Source organism: Diospyros lotus, chromosome 3, assembly GCF_014633365.1.
Source record: "Diospyros lotus cultivar Yz01 chromosome 3, ASM1463336v1, whole genome shotgun sequence".
Classification (NCBI taxonomy): domain Eukaryota; kingdom Viridiplantae; phylum Streptophyta; class Magnoliopsida; order Ericales; family Ebenaceae; genus Diospyros; species Diospyros lotus.
The window spans coordinates 33,917,097-33,936,243 of NC_068340.1; the positions used below are offsets into that span (position 1 = coordinate 33,917,097).

At 36.9% G+C, this 19,147-nt stretch overlaps 1 protein-coding gene across 3 annotated transcripts in view; it reads left to right on the forward strand.

Annotated features, from left to right (window-relative positions):
• Positions 1–19,147, forward strand: part of LOC127796757 (uncharacterized) — a 60,410-nt gene that overhangs the window by 721 nt on the left and 40,542 nt on the right. The window contains exons 2-7 of one of the 3 annotated variants that reach the window (XM_052329124.1): positions 824–903; positions 10,536–10,586; positions 10,901–11,419; positions 11,568–11,825; positions 14,157–14,222; positions 14,823–14,999. In XM_052329124.1, coding sequence (XP_052185084.1) covers positions 824–903; positions 10,536–10,586; positions 10,901–11,419; positions 11,568–11,825; positions 14,157–14,222; positions 14,823–14,999 — 1,151 coding nt within the window. Of the gene's footprint in view, positions 1–823; positions 904–8,962; positions 9,015–10,535; positions 10,587–10,900; positions 11,420–11,567; positions 11,826–14,156; positions 14,223–14,822; positions 15,000–19,147 lie in introns of those variants that run through there. The other 2 variants (XM_052329126.1, XM_052329125.1) reach the window with 2 other exon arrangements.

Genomic DNA, 19,147 nt, shown 5'->3' on the forward strand with positions numbered 1-19,147 from the left:
GAACACTATTGTCATTTTAGCCAACTCACAGGCGTCAAGACTTGAATTTACTACTCGGGGTTCTGAAATTAAATTTTTTTTTTGGCTGAGTATTTTAAAGTTGAAAATTAAGCACTGAAAAATTGAAAGAGTGCATTAGTGATCTGAATGATATGAGCAACTGTCAGTTAATGTTAACATTTTAAACTGCCTTCTCTAAGCTTATATCATCATTAAAATTTTGAACTACCTTCTGATAAGCATCACTACTAAAAAAATGATAGGTAAAGCGTCCTTGTTTGAAGACCAATTTCTCTTCAGTTTTTAGTGGTTGGTGATTATGCTTTGCAGTTGCACATAATTGCCTAACTGCTGATTATTCACTGTTAAGCACATAAGTACTTTTCTTAAAGATTGTTGAGGTATCAGGCACTACTGTGATTGTACATCTTTTTTTAATTTGCAACTCCAGAACATGCATAAATATGCCCTTACCTTTTTTTACGAGTATCGGAATTAGTTGAGACTTGATGGGGCATTTTGCTACCCCTACTGAACTTAATCAGTTCAATGTCATTGAAGTGGCCTCATGACATGAACCAAAAAAAGAAAAAGAAAAAAAAAAAGAAAAAGAACATGGCGCTTTCTAGTACTGTGAAATTCACTTTACTTGTGCCCCTAAAATGGTTTATTGCATGTGACTGTTGGAATGGATTATTGGGGAAAAAAATAAAAAAGAAAGAAAAATTTTGAATGATATGCTAGTAAGCAAAGTTCCGTGCTCTGAAATACCCTCCAGATGTAGAATGCAAGTTTATCTTATATTTTGCTTTGTCAATGGCAGGACTATCTTGCAGCACATGTAACAACTGATCTGGCTTACAATGTCATATTAGAACATACTCTTGCAGAGAAGGAGCGCAGGTTTGCCCATGTGGTTGTTAATATTGGATGCTTGACTTTTTTCTTCCTGACACCTTATATTATTACATATTGGTCCACCCATGGTGGGGTTCTATTTATGTTGGAACCATTTATGTACTGCTCGAAGATTCTAGTGGAAAGTTTCTTGTGTTGCTAGGTTTTAACCACCATAGATATTCATGCTACTGATCTAGTTATTTTGTACAAGACTTGTGGGTTCAAGTAAAGTTGGATTTACGGTTCATAGGACAATTGCTGAGAAGATAAAGTTGAAGCTAGTTTGTGGTTGGTAAGAATAGCCTTCAAGAATACCTCTCTTATTTGTGGAGTTAGTTTGCATTTAGAACATAAATGAAGTTCAATTTTTTGACCCTAAGAATGGGAGTGTCTTTAGTGGCTTCAAGCATTATAAACTATGCTTAAAGGGTTAAAATACAAGGCTTATGGGCTCACATAAAGGTGGATTTACACTTGGATAAAATCATTGTAAGATCTAAAGATAAGCTGTACAGCTGGTATAGAGTTGCTAGGAACTCCTTTTAAGCTTAGTTTACTAATTTGTGGAGTTAAGTTGTATTCAAAACATGCATGAAATTCAACTTTGGGCGCATAAAAATAGGAATCGTTAAGAGACTTCATGTTCCATTCTCCAGTTTGTCCATCCTTGGAGAATTGAAGAGAAGGTTTAAGACTAAGCTAGTGAGAATGAGTTATGTACTGGAGCAGATGCATTCCTTTTAGTGGTTAGATGAGTGAACAAAATTCAGACCCACTAAAGTTTATTTATGGAGCAGGATGATGATACAAAGAGGGTATAACAGAGCTAACATGGCTTGGGATGGAAATCCTTTATGCTGACTTGGGTAAATTCAAGATATATTTCAGGTCTTAAAATTCTATGATCCTATATGGAGCTCTAGTCAATAATCTAATAAAGGGTAAATTGCACTTAGACCCCTTGTGCTTTGGGCCATTTGCATGGAAACCCCTTGTGGCTTAAAAATGGTTCTAGAGGTCTTTGTGGTTTGCATTTTTGGCTCAGGGATCCCTTCTGTCACTAACACCATTAATTAAACCTTAAATAATCAAATTAAATTAAATTGAACTAAAAACTGTGAAATTGGGAGCACTGGAAATCACTTGTTCTTGCCAATTTACAGTTACACACACACACACTGATTTGATATCATGGTTCAGATCATCAATGATGATCCTACATCCAGCCTCTTGTCTCGAGAGCCAATCCACTAGAATCTTGAATAAAATCAGTACAAGAATCCCTCTCATACGAGTACAATCACAACCGAGATTACAAAGGCTAACTGCTTCTTGACTTTTCTCTCAATTTCACAGCACTTGTAAAATGTAGAATGATTGATGCCAAGCGACTGCCCTATGCCTTATATTTATAGGCATTTGGGCGAACAATACGAGGATTATAAAAAGCTACACAATGTCTAATATACCTCTCATATATTAAGTTACCGTTAAACTCAAATTAACTAACTGACACTGCCACTTGAATCAATCTCTGACTTCACTGACTTCTTCTAGGCTAGACTCGATGCAAACACATAACCCCCCCCCCCCCCCCCCAAAAAAAAAAAAAAAAAACCCAAAAAAATGGACAAACCCATTGCTAATGGGCTAGAACTATTGGCGATGGTGCTGTTGGCAATGAGACCACTGGCGATGGGCTCATCGCTGACTGGAACACAAGGAGAGAGAGAGCTGGCGAGGAGTTCTAGTGGGCAATCAGTTTGTTGCATCTCCTCTTCTGCCTCCTCTTTCCTTGTCTTCTTCACTGCCCTTCTTCACCTTTATCTTCATATTCTTCTTCCCAAATCAACAACGGTGGCGAGAGACAAATTGGGGGTTAGGGACTTTCCTGTTCACAAACACACACTCATACACATATCTGTACACACATGGGTTTGGTGACTGAATTTCTTCTCTGCCGCTGCAACTGATCACAGGCCATGACAGAAAAAACCTTGCAGATCGCATCACACCGAAGAGAAATGAAGAGAAATAAAACATTTGACTGGAAAGATGTTGTCGCCTGCCAATTGAGGAGGAGCGGAGTCTCGCTGCCATTTGAGAATAGAGAGGAGATTCTTCTTCTTCTTCTCCTTCTCCTTCTCTCTGTTCTGGTTGCTGGAAACTCATCAGTTGGTGCGTTCCAGCAGAGAAAACTCAAGGGCCGGTGGTTCCAGCGATGGGAACTCATTGACTTGTGTGTTCTAGCTTCTGGAATCCAAAGGCTGGCGGGTTCTGGCCACTGGATTCATGAATGGCTTTTACCTTTTTGTTTCTTGAGTTTTTTAAATTAAATTTTTGTTAATTGAACTTAATTTTGATTTAATTAATGGTGTTTGTGAGTCTGTGACGGGAGGGGTGTCCTTACAAAAAAATTAATCCACAGGGACCTCTATTACCAACTTTAAACCACAAGGTGTTTCCTTGCAAAGGACCTAAACTGCAGGGGGTTTAAGTGCAATTTACCCTTCATAAAAATCTATAAAAAAAGTTAATAAGCTGCTTGGCTTGTCTCAGATAAATTCTTGGTGTGGAGAAAAAATGATCTTAGAAGATAATTTCAAGGATAATAAATTAATAATGATGTTAAAGTAATTATCAATTTCTGCCTGTACAAGTCTGAGTCACTTTGCACCTATACATGCTTGTTACATGGAATGTTGACACTAAGAAGCAAGTTTTAAAGTTTTTAATTGTTAATGGTACAAGTCTTTGTCAGTTTTCACTAATACACATTTGGCATATGAATGCCAAGTAATAAGCTTGTTTATTAATTATTTTTTTCAGACAAAACCTGACACTTTACTTGGCTCTTTTGGGCTTTGGGGAATTGTTAGGCCCCTTCCCCACCTAGGACTCAACACTGTGACCCTTTTTTGAGAAGTCGCAAGAGACTAAGTATTATGCTAGGTTAAATTTTTTTCCTTTATTTCCAAGCTGCCATGTTTTCCTAGCATGAAAGAAGCATTTGACCTCCCATGGTCCCACATATGAGTTTAGTTAATTTTTACTTGGCTTGGTACCAATTCGCCTTGCAACCTTCCTTCAAGTGGGAACATAACATTTGAACTAGAAACATACATAAAATAGCATCCAAATGTCCTTGTGCCTAACATGTCTCCTTATACTTACGAATCTATACACTAACATACAAGTTGATATCTCCATTCCTGTTTTCCATACATGCCACATATATGCATAAAGAATTAGGCATTATAAGAGCTATTTACAACAAGAGACTTGCAAGATGAAAGCTTGATTCTCTATGACTCTTCAAAATGAACCTCCACTAGTGCAAGACACTATTCTATTGTTACATATTTTAAATTTGTGGTAAGCCTAGTTGCTTAGTGAGAAACTCATGCAATGCATTTACACACTTGAAGACATGTGTCTAGATGTTCATGATATGCCAAATTGGCATGCAAATACTAAATACATGCAATTAAAGAACACATAATTAAGCTAGCCATAAAGTCATATTGGCCATACCCGTACTGACTAAGGCTTGGACTAACTATGGCAACCCCACCAATATTGAGCTTATGTTGACAATGTAGAGAGGTACTAGCCAGGTTTCAAGAACTTCATGCAATTAAAACCAATATGAACAAGAATACAAGAAGCAAGTGTGAACCATATAGTGCATATGCATAAACTTCTCACCTCCCTTTAACTAGTAAAGGGAAACCTCTTTTTCTTCACTTCTTCAAGTCTGTAAATCACCTATGCCTTATTTCCCTATGCCTAAGCTAGATATTCCATTGTTCGAAGGCCAGAATCCATGGTGGTGGATCAGGCACTGTGAAAAGCTTTTCTACTTGTATCAAGCACTGGAGTAGCAGAAGATCACTTTAGCCCCTGCATGTCTGAATGATGCGGCCGATTCCTGGTTCCAAGGTTGGATTAGGCTACAAAATAACTGTAACTGGACAGATTTTGTGGAGGATTTCTGTGCTAGATTTGGTGACCAGAACTTGATTGATGTAGTACTATCCAGCAATACCAGGTGAAATTTGAGGAACTGAAATATTTGATGATAAACCTCAATTCAGGCTTAAGCGAGGTCTACTTCGATTCAAACTTTATTGGTGGCTTGAACAAAGAGTTGAGGCCAACGGTCAAAATGTTGCAACTAAGGTCCGTCAAACAGGCTGCGGAAAGTGCAAGATTACTGGAGATGACCATAGAAGCCATCATGAAGAAGCAGAAATTTCCTTTTCGAGGAAATCAGACAGTGATGAACCAGGGATTTGGTAAGGATATGATAAAAACTGGCCTGAACTATATAAATCATGTTGTTTAACCTACTGTAGTGGTGAATCAACCTGGAGGAGGAAGATCTGGAAATATGGAACAGAGGAGACAGGCTGGCCAATGCTTCAGGTGTGGGGAAAGATATGTGCCTAGACATCAGTGTTGAAAGCAATTGCTAATGTTGGAAGGAGATGAAGAAATGGAGGAGATAGAAGAAATTCCAGCAGTAGAGGATGAATTTGATGAATCTGGTGATGGTGAGATTTCATTGCATGCCTTGCAAGGTTTCACTAACAGTAAAATCATAAAAGTGGAACGAAAAGCTAGAAATCACAGATTAATGGCGCTAATTGACAGTGGAAGTGCACACAGGTTCTTGGATGAGAGGACAACCAAGAAGCTAGGGTGTCAGTTAACCAACACACAACCACTATCTGTAGTTGTGGCAAATGGAGAAAAAGTGATTAGCAAGTTTGCTTGTGTAAATTTCCATTGGGATATGCAGAAAGAACAATTTGTGACAGATCTGAGATTGTTGAAGTTAAGAGGTTGTGATGTAGTGTTGGGAGTTGATTGGATGAAAACTATTAGTCCAATTAGCTTTGATTTCTACAAGCTGGAGGTTACCTTTACAAAGGCTCTCTCACGAGCATAGGTGACCAAACTCAGCCCTAAGTTCTACGGGCCCTACATTGTTGTTGCTTGGGTAGGTAAAGCAGCTTACAAACTCCAACTCCCTGAGGGTTCCCAAATTCACCTTGTTTTCCATGTGTCCCTTTTTAAGAAGTCAGCGGGTAGCTGTCTAGTGAGTTCAACCTTACCACCTATGACTGAGGAAGCCAGCCAGGAGGCAGAACCCATGGCCATAATGGACAAACAGGTCATCCACAAGCAAGGGGCCCCGATTACACACGTACTAGTCTGCTGGTTTAACCTACATCTGGAGAACAATACTTGGGAATATCTACTTGACTTCCTCAAGCAATTTCCCAAGGTAGTTGAGCTACTCTAGATTTCTTGTCCTAGATTTCTTGCTGACATGAAATGTTTGAAGAGGGGGGGAATTTTCATGTGCCTGCAAGTTATAATGGCAAGGGGGGCATAACTGTATGTTGCATAGATAGTAAGGGGCTTTATTGTAATAACCTAGAAGTAGGTGGTTATGTTAATTTTGAATTTAGCGCCACTTCCAACTGAGGATCTGTCATGACCCTAGGATTTAGCTAGGGTCTTAGAAGGAATTGGAAGGAATTTAGGGAAGAACAGAGAAGAAATGAAGGGGGAGATTGAAAAAGAATTAGGGAGAAAGTTAAGAGAAATGAGAGGGAGAATGGAGAGAAATTTAGAGAGGAAAATAGAGATTCAATATCAATTTCAGCATGCCCTCTCTCCACTTACAATTGGCCTTTTTATAGGCATAGCTAGATGCTTAACTAATTTCTAACAATATCCTAACAGCACCCATGTATTTCTAACAACTTGTAAAATATCCCTAACTAACTATTGTACCCTATTATAATAATGCCCCTTTATTGCTCTTAGGGTCATGACAAGATCAGTATATAACTCTGATCCTGCTCAAAGAGAAATTACTGATCAATACAAACAGAATTCTCTTTCCTGCCTCACTCTCATCTTCTCTCTCAAATCTTCTCTCATTCTTCCCCCTCAATTCTTTTCCTAATTCTCCTCAGTTCCAGAGGAGAAATTCCCTTGTCAGAACCACAGTCTGACAAAACTTTATTGCTAAAAGTTCCTGCCCATGTGGGCTTACCATTTTCACTGCCAGCAGTGCCACCGCTGTTTTATAATTATAAACTGTTGAGCTTGCAGACTCAAATTGGAAATTTAATTATTGTTGGCTTGACATTGAGCCAATTCTTAGCTATACAAACTGATGAATGTAGTGGATGATGTAAGACATGCTGGGTTAAGTCTTTTCGCTCTATGATTTTGGCTTATCTTGGCAATATGAAACAAAGTATTCAAGGACTTGGAAACTGAACTAAGGAAGAATGTGTTTATGGAACTCTGGAGGTATCTACATGTGCAAAATGTTAAAAACCAAATTCAGAGTGGTTGGTCATGTATGCTGAGGATATCTTGGTGTCAGTTTTTCTTCAAAAGTTGAAAAGCACTTAGGTTAATGTGGTTGTGGAGCATAATGATGCCTGCAGGCTTGAGATATGTGGCATGATGCCAGAATAACAGTCTTCTTTAGTTTTGTTCTTTACATAAATGATATAGGTTGCATTGGATGGTAGTGGACTCCAAAGTGGGACAAAGGCTTGATATGTTGTTGGTTGAGTTGGATGGAATGCTTATGATCTTACTTGACAAGCTCTTGACAAGCTAAATATTTATACAATTTTCAGGCTTCTGTTTTTAACATTATAGAGTCAGTAGTTCCATTATTTGGTCTTTATTCCTTGAAATACATGTGTCACTCAACTGGATGGTGACTCAGCATGTTAAAGACCAAGAAGTGAGTTATTTATACTAGAACTCAGATGCACACTACATGTGTGCAACTTAAGAAATAGATAAAAGTGAAAATGTGTAGGGATTAAAGAATATCTGATTTCTTCATGTAATTGAAGGAAAAAGTAAAAATTGTCCATGATTTCTTTATGGCTGAAGGTTATGGCCTACAACTTGTATGCAAAAGATATAGGTGGTGTTGGATTGTGTGGTTGCCATGGCAATCAATAATGATTATAGATGATGTCTTTTGTTTGAATGATAGGTCAGGAAAGACCCAAAAACTGAGATAAGTTTCTTGTTTATATGGAAATTGGAATCAATTTTAACAGTTACTGACTTATATGCCCTTTGAATTGAGAAACTTTTAAGTTAATCTAAATTGTATTTAATTATTTTTGAAGGGTAAGTTGTCAAATTAAATTCTGACAGACTTCAGAAAAAGATACACTAGATGGGGTTCTCCCTTTATATAATAGTATTTATGATACAACTTTGAGGTATGTCCACTACAACAGTCTTTATGGGATAGAGTGGCCTATTCATTATGCCACACATATGTTAACATGAGGTGATAGTGACATGAGCATGGGATGAGTTGGATTGGGTCCCATCAATATATAAGGAGAACCAAATTAGTTGTTAGTATTATTTCACTAAACCTTGTCATCTTTCTTTATTTATATGCATTGTATACTTTTTTCTCTATGTGAAAATTCATAATACAACTGTACAAGCAAACACAGGCATCTGAACTGAGTTGAGGATACAAATGATCATCAAAAGCAGAAAACAGAGCATTTGTAACATATTGTATAGCGAAGAAAAACTATGTACTTGTATGCATAGGACGGTTTTGTGTTGCAGTCTCAATTTTTGGAACGAACTTCGTGAGTTTGCTATGCTTAAATCTAGAAATAAGGTCATATATGTCGGCAGACAACCACACAATTCTTATATCCCCATTCCTGTTATATAGATAAACTGAGATAGTACTATTAAAGTAGATGTATTAAAAGTTTATACAAGTCATTTCTTGCCATTAAAATGGAATATATATTTTAAATTTTTCATGAATTTCTTTCCTGGATTATTCTTGTTGGCCATGTTGAACATATTTGCTATTAGTTAAAACTGACATTTAAAGGCCACATTTGCATAGGGCACATGTACACTTTTCCTATCATGCCTAAGATTATCTAAATTACTTTACACTTGTGGTTTTGGAGTTTTAGGATATACTAATCAGATTTGTTTTCTCTAGTTGAATTGAATGGCAGCAGGAGTCTTCTGGGAAGTTCCATGGATATGTGAGAGCTGTTGAACTATTATAGGTGAGCTGAATTAAGAACCGATGCAGCTTTAGGAGGAGAAAGGGCCCATAGGTTGTATGTAATTGATGAACAAGTGGGGGCAAACTAAAGGAGACTGCATCCTTGGATGTTAAAGAGCCTCCTCCCTATGGATAAGTTTGTTCAAATGATTGAATCCAGATCATTCTATAGGAGAGGTCATGTGGTTGGGTACTACTTGAAGAACCCAACCACATGTCTTTTGGGTAGTATATCCAGAAGACATTGGCAGTTAGTGCGCATGTCTTTTGGGTACTACTTGAAGAACCTTTGATTTGACACATTATATTCACACGTGTGGATGTGTCTTGGGAACTAACATCTAAAAAAATATGCTTGGAAGTGGAGAAAAAAGTGGATATACCCACGTGTATTCTTACATCTTGGTGATACATTGGCTCACCTAGAGGGGTTGGTGGTTTTTTTTTTTCTTTTTTTTTTTTTTGGTGGGGGGGGGGGGGGGGATGATGAGCCTCTTGAAAACTACGGATGGTAAGAGATCTTGGGAGTTGAAACTGTGAGAGCTGATGCAGGAGAATAGTATTGTACATGTATATAACTTGGTGGCCAATTTATACTATTTATAGGAGGGTGTAGCCCTTGAAGTTGAACCTACCTTAATGCATAAATATTTGCATCATGACATAAGTAGACATTTATTTTGCAACCTTGGCCTGACAACTCATAACTGGGTGAATGTCCTTTTTAGGTATGTGGAGGTGTTGAACATAATAGCTCTCTTATGGTATGGAGTTGTTTTCTTGCACAAATTTGTCTCTTCTTATTGTGATGGCACTTCAAAAGTTGTGGAGATGACTATTTATACCATGTTATTGACATTATGTGTGTATTTATTTACTCACTATAAAAATGGATTTGTTTGCTGATTTTAAAACTGGCGCCTGGATATCAAGACAGTAAAATAACGTGACCTATATGGAAATACTAATCTCCATCTTAGAAACCTGTATAATTTAGAGCTCTTAGTTGAGCTACAAAATAAAGTGGCACCTTGATCCTGTGCTGTTCAAATTATTTTTTAATCATCTAAAATTCTGCCCTCTGCATACAGATTATACTTGTATCTCATTCTTGTCATGATCCCTGTACCAGTTCATCTACCATCATGAATGTTATACATGATTAATGAAGCTGAAAATGGTTTAACGGACTTTTAACATTCTCTTAAGACTACACATTATAAATTATTTCTATATATGTTGGTATAATTTATTTGATCACATTTTGTCCTTTGTGACTGGAAGGTCAACGGTTCATGTTGTGGAACCAACCTCTTTGTAAAGCAAGATTAAGGTTGCTTACAAAGCCGGTGTTCTCCCAACCCCTACAAAGCAAGGAGCCTCATGCACTGGGGATGCCTTTTATTTAGTTCTTTATGTCTGTGCAAGTTATCATTTTTATGCTCTGATTTTCTTTATATCTATACACATACACATTTATATGTAACCTTTTGGCTGCTAATATGACTCTTCTTTGCAACAGCCCGGCAGTAGTGGCGAGGTGCGTGGCACTTTTGAAACGTTACCTTCTAAGGTAGGTTCTGAAGAAATAATATTTGCTTCTACTATTGTCTTTGTTCCCATGGTCACAAAAGATGATGGTTGGGGTTGTTTGTAATTGCAACCTGACCCTTGTGGCCTGTGCTCTCATAAGTTGTTAGCACTTCTATTCAAATGAAAGGACCAGCTGATGTTGATGTAAATAAAGACATGTTTTCTTAAGGTCCATACTGAATGCACAAATGACTGCTCCTTTATCACCTTAATGTACCTGTTTGTATGGAAAGTAATTCAACTGTTGTTTATTTAGTCACTTTGATGCACAAACATCTTTCACACTTGTTGCAGATATAAACCCAGTGAGGAGACATTACAACATATTGATCGGTTTTGTGCCAACATAATTGTTGAATGTGATGTTTTCCCAAGCCGAAGATCATCATCATGGTCGCAGTCTTCAAGCCAACAATCTGGAGCATTAACGATGCCAATCAATTCATCTCCTTTGCCTGTATCAAGTTTTTCATCGCTAGCACTTGTGAAGTCATTAAATTATGTTCGTTCCCTAGTGGCTCAACACTTGCCAAAACGATCTTTTCAACCAGCAGCATTTGCTGGAGCACCTTCTGCATCAAAGCAGTCACTTCCGACATTGTCATCTTTGTTGAGCAGATCATTCAATTCCCAATTGAGCCCAGCAAGTAGTAAAGAAACTTCAGAGAACAAGGAGGTATCAGCTTTGTCTATTTCAACCCCACCAATTGCTGAAAAAGTTGATGGAGACGATGTCCTTGAATTCATAGCCCTCGATGTTCTGAAATGGCGCTGGTATAGGAATGAGCAATCATCATTGCCTTCAACTGAAAGGTAATCTATTTCTCCTCTACAATATTTTGTTGTATTGAGTTTTATTTTTACTGTCAAAGGAAAGAGAAACACAAATAAAAGAGGGAGTTTGATTTTCTGTTTACACTGTTATTGGGTCTTGTATGGCTTAAAACAACTTATTATGCAGCAATCGTATTCCAACTCCCCAAGACACAAGTACACATAATCTTGTTGAGGTTGGCGCTGCAGCTCTTCTTGTAGGGGATGTGGACGCTAAATCAAAGGGCCAAGCTTGGAAAAATGTTGGAACTGCTGATATGCCTTACCTCGATCAACTGTTGCAGCCCTCTTTGCTCACCACTGTCACCAGCTCGGCTTCTGCACGTGCACACATGAGAGCAATAACTGCATCTAAGCGCACTAAACCAGGCCCTCATCAATTATGGCATGTTCTCCTCATCTTTTTGATTTTTATCATTTCCCCTATTTTCCTTTTGTTGACCTAATCTTCTGCCTTACTCAAATACTCTACACTCAAGACTACCGGAAAATACTCACACACAAACTGCCTTAGAGAACAGAAAATGAAAAACTGAAAATAAGAACATTCAATCACACAAGACCCACGATTTATCCTGGTTCAGTTTCCTTTAAGGAAACCTACATCCAGACTGCTAGGCCCCTTTTCTCCACTATCTTGAATATCAGAATCGATTACATGTACTGCCCACAAATCTCTCTCTCTCTCTCTCACAACCCAATACTCAGGCTATACAGAGAACTAACACAGATTACAAAGCCCACAATTGCTTTCCTCTATCACAGTACATTCTCGCTCAGAATTCCCCAAGATAGCATAAAGAACCGGTAAGAAAACAACTGACCTCGACCCCTTATTTATATAACATAAGGGCGGACTTTACAAGGATTTAAATAACCGCACACTAGGGATATAACTAACCAAACAAATATCTAGGTAAAATAACAAATACAACCCTGACATAAACTGTTTTAACTGAGACAACCAACTAATCTAATACAAATGATTTAACACCTTTTACTGTGCTATTCTTGCATTTCTTACTTGAATATAAATTGAAATAACTGTACATCACAACAAACTGTAACCCACATATTAGTTTCATGTTAAAATTTGTTTTACATGGTTGACTTCTACCGCTTATATACTTATGGTGGAGTACAAGAGTTATTCCACTTAAATCTCTGAATGAAGGGTATCATAGCACTGGTCTGGTTGTGTTGAGTTCAGGCTGTATTACCGAAATCTATTGCCCAGAACATCAGAAGGTTATGCTTGTAATTTTTACATGTTTCTCTGGTTAATCAGTTGAAGTTAAAAGCTATTTCCAGTTTAGTCTTGGAGGATTACAGGTATTTGGCTGTGCAAGATAAGATAAAATGAGGTTGCTTGTAATAAGGTTAGAGTGGTTTATAAGATGGTTTGGTAATGTGAGAAGAAAACTGATAGAGGCTCATGTTTAGGAGAAAGAGTAGAAGAAAACTAAGAAAAACTTAGTGGGAAATAATTAAGTATGATTTTATTTATAAAGGCCTTGCAAAAGGTAAAGCCATAGATAAAAATGATTAGCGAGGTACAATTCAAGTAGCCTACCGCATATGATGGAATAAAGGTTTGGTATGTTGTTGTATGAATATTCAATGACCAAGTTCTAGTGTTACCATCACATGCTACTTGGAAAAAATGTCTCCTCAAATGAAATTGCATAGAATGTGTGGGATTTTTTGTCTAACAAATACTCAAGATGTGTTAAGAAGTAATTTGGGAGGTGAGAATTTCACTTGTACCTGAAAAACTTTGATAGATGCATAGTTACCAAGAATGTGGTACGTTCTGGGTTGTGGTATAGAAATGGGTATGGAGTATGCTAGTATGCCAATTTTGGTGTAAGAAAGGGATAGGCTTAATTGGTTCATTGTTTCGTCTCTTGGTATGTTTTATATTTGTGCTTAGGTTAAAATTTGTTCAATTGATACTTTGCCATTATAGAAGCTAGTTTGTCTTGTTTTGATTCTTTTATGTTCTTGTACAACAATGCATTAAAGAATCATATGCAGATGAAGTCAAGTTTGAATATACATAATTCAAAATGCAATAGAAAATTTACAAGAAAGTGAGACAGGCAAGTTTTATTTTTCTAGTTTTCTTTGAAAATTATTCTGATTTTAATTTTTTTCCTTAGTTTTAAATTGTTTTAATGGATTTATACACTGTTTGGGATCCCTATTATTGGGGATTTGAATTGTGTTCCTCATGATCCTGGGATTCAAAAGAACCATGATCTGGAATGCACAATCTAGATTGTGGCTCCAGTGGGGAGAAGTGAACCTGGTAACTATGGGCAAGCATTCTTTTCTCTAGCTTTCTTTGAAAATTATTCTGATGTTAAGTTTTTTCCTTAGTTTTAAATTGTTTTAACTGATTTTATGCACTGCTTGGGCTCCCTATCCTCATGATCCCGGGATGCAAAAGAACCGTGATCTGTAACACTCAATCCTGATTGTGGTTCCAGGGGAGAGGAGCAAACCTGGTAACAGTGGGTAGAAAATGCCTGAAACTTTTAATGAGAGTATATGTAAATTAGATAAGAAATTAGAAAAATCTGGAGTATCATATTATGATTCACAAACTTTTAAAACGTATATGAAGAATTGCTTCTACTTTAAGGATTAGTCCAGTAATCTTAATAATGGGATAACTGTGCAAAGAGATGATTTTTTTTTGTTGCTTTTTCAGGGAAGATTCCCCATTGAGCACATTCCGCCCACGTGCTCGGCCCCTTTTCCAGTATCGCCACTACAGGTATGAAAGGATATCTCATTCGCTATGTTCTGTTGACATAAAACAAGTATGAATCTTTTGAATGCTTATTAGTGGTCATAGTTTGTTAAGTAAAAATCAATAACCATCTTTTTCTAATTACATAACTGCAATCCTTCTGGTCATAGTGCTAGACGTTAGTTATGCTAGTTTATTCTTCCAATGAGTTTTCATGAAGGATCCTCTTTACCTGTATTGAGAATCTTTTGTTGTGACACTTAAGTTGCTTGGACCTTTATGACTTCCCATCTGCCTGGTCAAAGATCAATCAATTCCATTTTACTAGCTGGTTTCTTGTTTGATGTTGTTTTCATTTGTGGGCAATTTATTTAAATGTTTGATTTTGGGGACTTCTACTGCCCTTTCAGGCATTTGTGTTTACAACTACTAGTGTTGCAGTGAAGTTATTTCAGCTGTTCCTTCACTGTTTTGAGCTTTTTTTTTTTTGCTTACATTGATAAATAGGAAACTAAGATAATAGTTTTTATTGGTTGCTTACCAAAGAGAAAAATTGTAGTTAGCTCATCTGTCTCTGACTCTGTTTCTGCCTTCTTCCTCACACAATTTTTGTTTGTGCAACAGTGAACAACAACCTTTGAAGTTGAATACAGCAGAGGTATATGAGGTCATTGCTGCAGTTTGCTCAGAGACACCTGCTCCAAATGCTAATCTCATGACTGTCTCTTCTAAATTGAGTAATAGTGGAAAGCCTTCAATGGATGTGGCTGTGAGCGTTCTCATCAAACTTGTGATTGACATGTATGTCTCTGATGCATTTATTTACTGGCTTTATTTACATCTCATTCTTAAATGGATTTATTTATGTGTGCTTTTGTATTCTTAAATAAATACTATGATCTCTCTCTCTCTCTCTCTCTCTCTACATCTATGTATATCTATAGAGAGAAACATATATATGTGTATATATTTTTAATCATCCTTGGTTTGTTGCTGGGTGTTTATAATATTAAACCTGTGCCTTATATACACCCAAGCAAATGCTGTGACCCTCACAAGCTATGTTTCATGAACTGGGGGTGTGTGTACATTAGAAATTCTCAAACTCTTAATCTTATAATATTGGCATATGTGTCCAGAAATTAGGTATATAAATAAAGGAACACATTGTGAACAGTTAATTATAATGACATCCCATATTATTCGAAGATAAACTTATATTATTATTCTGAAATATACTTGGAATTAATTGAAACATACAAGAAAATGAGATATTCTCTATCTTATGCTTGTTAGATTTCTCTATCATATCTAGCAGACAGGGATATGCATGGGAAATGAAAGAGTTCATATAACACAGCTCATGAGTAATGATATTTCTGTCCTTGTTGGAAGGTAAGTTTTTATTTTTATTTTTATTTTTAGTTTTATCTAGTTGCTTTTACCTTTTATCTGGTTGTATCTTTGAATAGGAAGTTATGGTAAAAAATTGATCCATAAGTGGGCTAAGTCTCTATCCTTATCCTCTTATCTTTGTTTTAGGTGGTTAGTTAGTGTCCTATTTTTAAGGAAGTGGGTTGTTGACCCTTCAAAAGCTAGATATATTAAGTCTTATTCCTCTGAAAATAATGCACATGATTTTCTTGCTCAAATTCTATCATAGTATCAGAGCTATAGGCTCTTTTTTGGAACGATATTACTCTTCTGTGTCCTTTAAGTCCTGCAAATTTGTACTATTGCAAGGATGAGATTCTACCCCATTTTTTTGACTTGAGAGATCAAGTGAGTTTTATCTAGTGACCATGTCCACTGTAATTGAATCAAGTGGTGCATCTAAGGCACCTGTCACGGTAACTGTCAGCGGGAGAATAAGGCCACAACTCCAACTTGGGAATTGCAAAATATCCAAGCAACCTATAGGTTAAATGGTAAGAATGATTTGAAATGGTCTCAGTTGGTTTGCACGTTCTTGAAGGGAAGAGGCAAGCTGAGTCATTTACTTGGCATTGGGCCTAAGAAAGAGGATCCTACATTTGAGGCTTGGGATGAAGAAGACTCTATGGTAATGTCTTGACTATGGAATTCTATGCTTCCGGAAATAAGTGACACTATCATGTTTTTAAGCACTACTCAAGAGATTTGGGATGCTGTTAAGCAAACCTATTTTAAAGTCCGGGATGCAGCCCCAATTTATGAGATTAAACTAAAATCTCATCTGCAAAGCAGGGAAATGGTCAAACACAGAATACTCCAATCTTCTACCTTTATGGAAGGTGATGGATCATTATCAATGAATCAAGATGACGTGCAATGAGGACACAACTCTTCTCAAAACGTTTGTTGAGAAGGACAAGATTTATGAATTCCTTGCTAGACTAGATATTGAGTTTGATACAACTCTAATGACAAGAAGAGTGACTCTATAACATCCTAGTTCTGAACAACAATCAAGTGAGGTTAAAAGGACACCAAATGGATCTTGGTCAAATAAGGATCTTTTATGGTGTACTTATTGTAAAAAGCCTAGACATATCATAGGCAAATGTTGGAAGCTACATGGTAAGCCTCAAGCTAAGAACAAAGGGGGTGCCAGGCAAGCAAAAAAGATAGGAGTAGGCATATGTGGTGCAAAAATTATTTTAAGAGAAGGGAATAATCTGATTATTCATTAGAGTGTATCCTATATATACACGTATAGGAGTCCTACCTATGTACAAGCCATCTACAAGTACAAGATATTTATCTAAACTATTTAAATTTACATAACAACTATCTAAAAATTAGGAATACAACTAATCTTCTAGGAGAATTATTCGGCCTTATCTTCAACTGATTTATCTTTAACTTTTAACACTCCTAATATTTAGGATCATTATCTTAGTTGCATATTTATGATAATGCTCTCGATTCCTTCTCAATTCTCCACATGTGGCAAACACTTGGCAAACTGGGGAAGGAGATTCTCAAGAATCACTGATTGAGTTTAATAAGGAAGAAATTACGAATCTGAGACAGTTACTGGGGTCCTTAGAGAAACCAACTAGATCAGGTACTTGTACCTTAACCTTTTCAAGTATTTTTTCCTTCTCTCATGCTCTAAATGCCTCAAATGTGACCCTCTTGGGTGTTTGGATCATTGATTTTGGGGCCACAGATCACATGACCTGTTCCTCCTAGAAGTTTATTTCATATACTCCTTGTCCTAGTAATAGAAAGGTAACTATTGCTGATGGCACAACAACCACAGTAGTCGGCCAATGAGATGTTTACATCAATGACTCTCATACTAAGAAATGCCCTGCATGTACCTAAGTTGATTATACCTTATCTCAATCCAAAAACTCACCACAAACTCTAACTGTAGGGTGATTTTTCATCCCTTTTATTGTGAAATTTAAGAACAAGACATGAGAAAGATGATTGGGCATGCTAGACAGGGAGATGATCTCTACTATCTCAAGGAATCCAGTGGATAGGAGGATAGGGCAGCTAAATTATTTCCATTATCTTTTTTGATTGAATCCTCAAGGTCACGTAAAGAATGAATCTGGTTACGACACCTACATTTTGGTCATCCATCTTTTAATGTTCTTAGATTGATGTTTCCTTTATTGTTCAAATGATTAGTTGGAGAGGATTTTCATTGTGATATATGTGAACTTGCAAAACATAAAAGAACATCTTTTCCACTTAGTATGAAAAGAAGTTCTTCTCCATTTGCTTTATCCATAGTGACATATGGGGTCCCTCTCCTATTTCTAACATCATTGGGGCTCGTGGTTTTTTTTTTTTTATTGATGATTGCACTCGTGTCACTTGGGTTCATCTTTTGAAGAATAAATCTTAAGTGAGTTCCATATTTTCAAATTTCCATAATATGGTGAGAACTAAATTCAATGTTGACATTAAAAGAGTTCGTTTTGATAATGCTAAGAATTATTTCAATCAGTCCCTTTCTCCCTATTTTCAAGCAAGAGATATAATCTATGAATCCTCTTCTGTTAATATCCTTCAACAAAATGGGGTGGCTGAGAGGAAGAATGATCACCTTCTTACTATTATTTCGAGTTTTGCATTGAGTGACTAGAAAGATTAGAAGGACTCAGACTTCCTATTAAGGATTATATGCGGCTGTGACAATTAAGAAATATAGTCTAATTGTATGTTTAATTAGTGAGGGGTAGATAGGGAATTGTCCCTTTTTTATTTTTTTAAAATCCCTTGTAACTCATCCCCCTTGTGTCTATAAATAAGGGGCGTGGGGGTAGACTATCGGATACCATATGATTGATCATTTCATTGTTGTGCGCGAGGTTGTATTGTGAGAGAAAGCTAGAGAAGATAGACTTGTAATCTCATAGTGAGAGTTCTCGTGTATCAGGAGGGAAGGGCTTGTGCGAGTGTCAAAGTCTTGTATTGATTTCATCAAAAATCTTTGTGGATTGCTCTCTGGCCGAAGGTTGGATGTAGGATCACATTTGTGATCTGATCCAGGATAATCGCTGGTGTTCTTGTGGTTTACATATCTTGTCTTTATTTCAATTCTGTTTCTATCTTATTTTCAATTTGTTACATGAATCAAGAAGTGTGTGTGTTGAAATTTGGTCCAAAATTAGTGTTTCTAGTGCTCCCAGTTTTAACAAATTGGTATCAGAGTCAGGTTCACTTTTCAAGAAAATGCCAAGATCCTTAGAAATCAATAGATATGCCCGCAGGAATGGCTTCTACAGCCTCTGCCACACGGTATGATATTGAGAAATTCGATGGCCAAAATGATTTTGGTCTTTGGAAAATGAAAATGAGGGCACTATTAGGAAATCTGGGACTAGAAGAGGCTCTCGATGGAGAGTCCAAGATGCCTACATCATATACCATAGAGAAGAAAAAGGAAATAGGCAAGAAGGCCTTTAATACCCTAATCTTAAGCCTAGGAGACAAAGTCTTGCTCT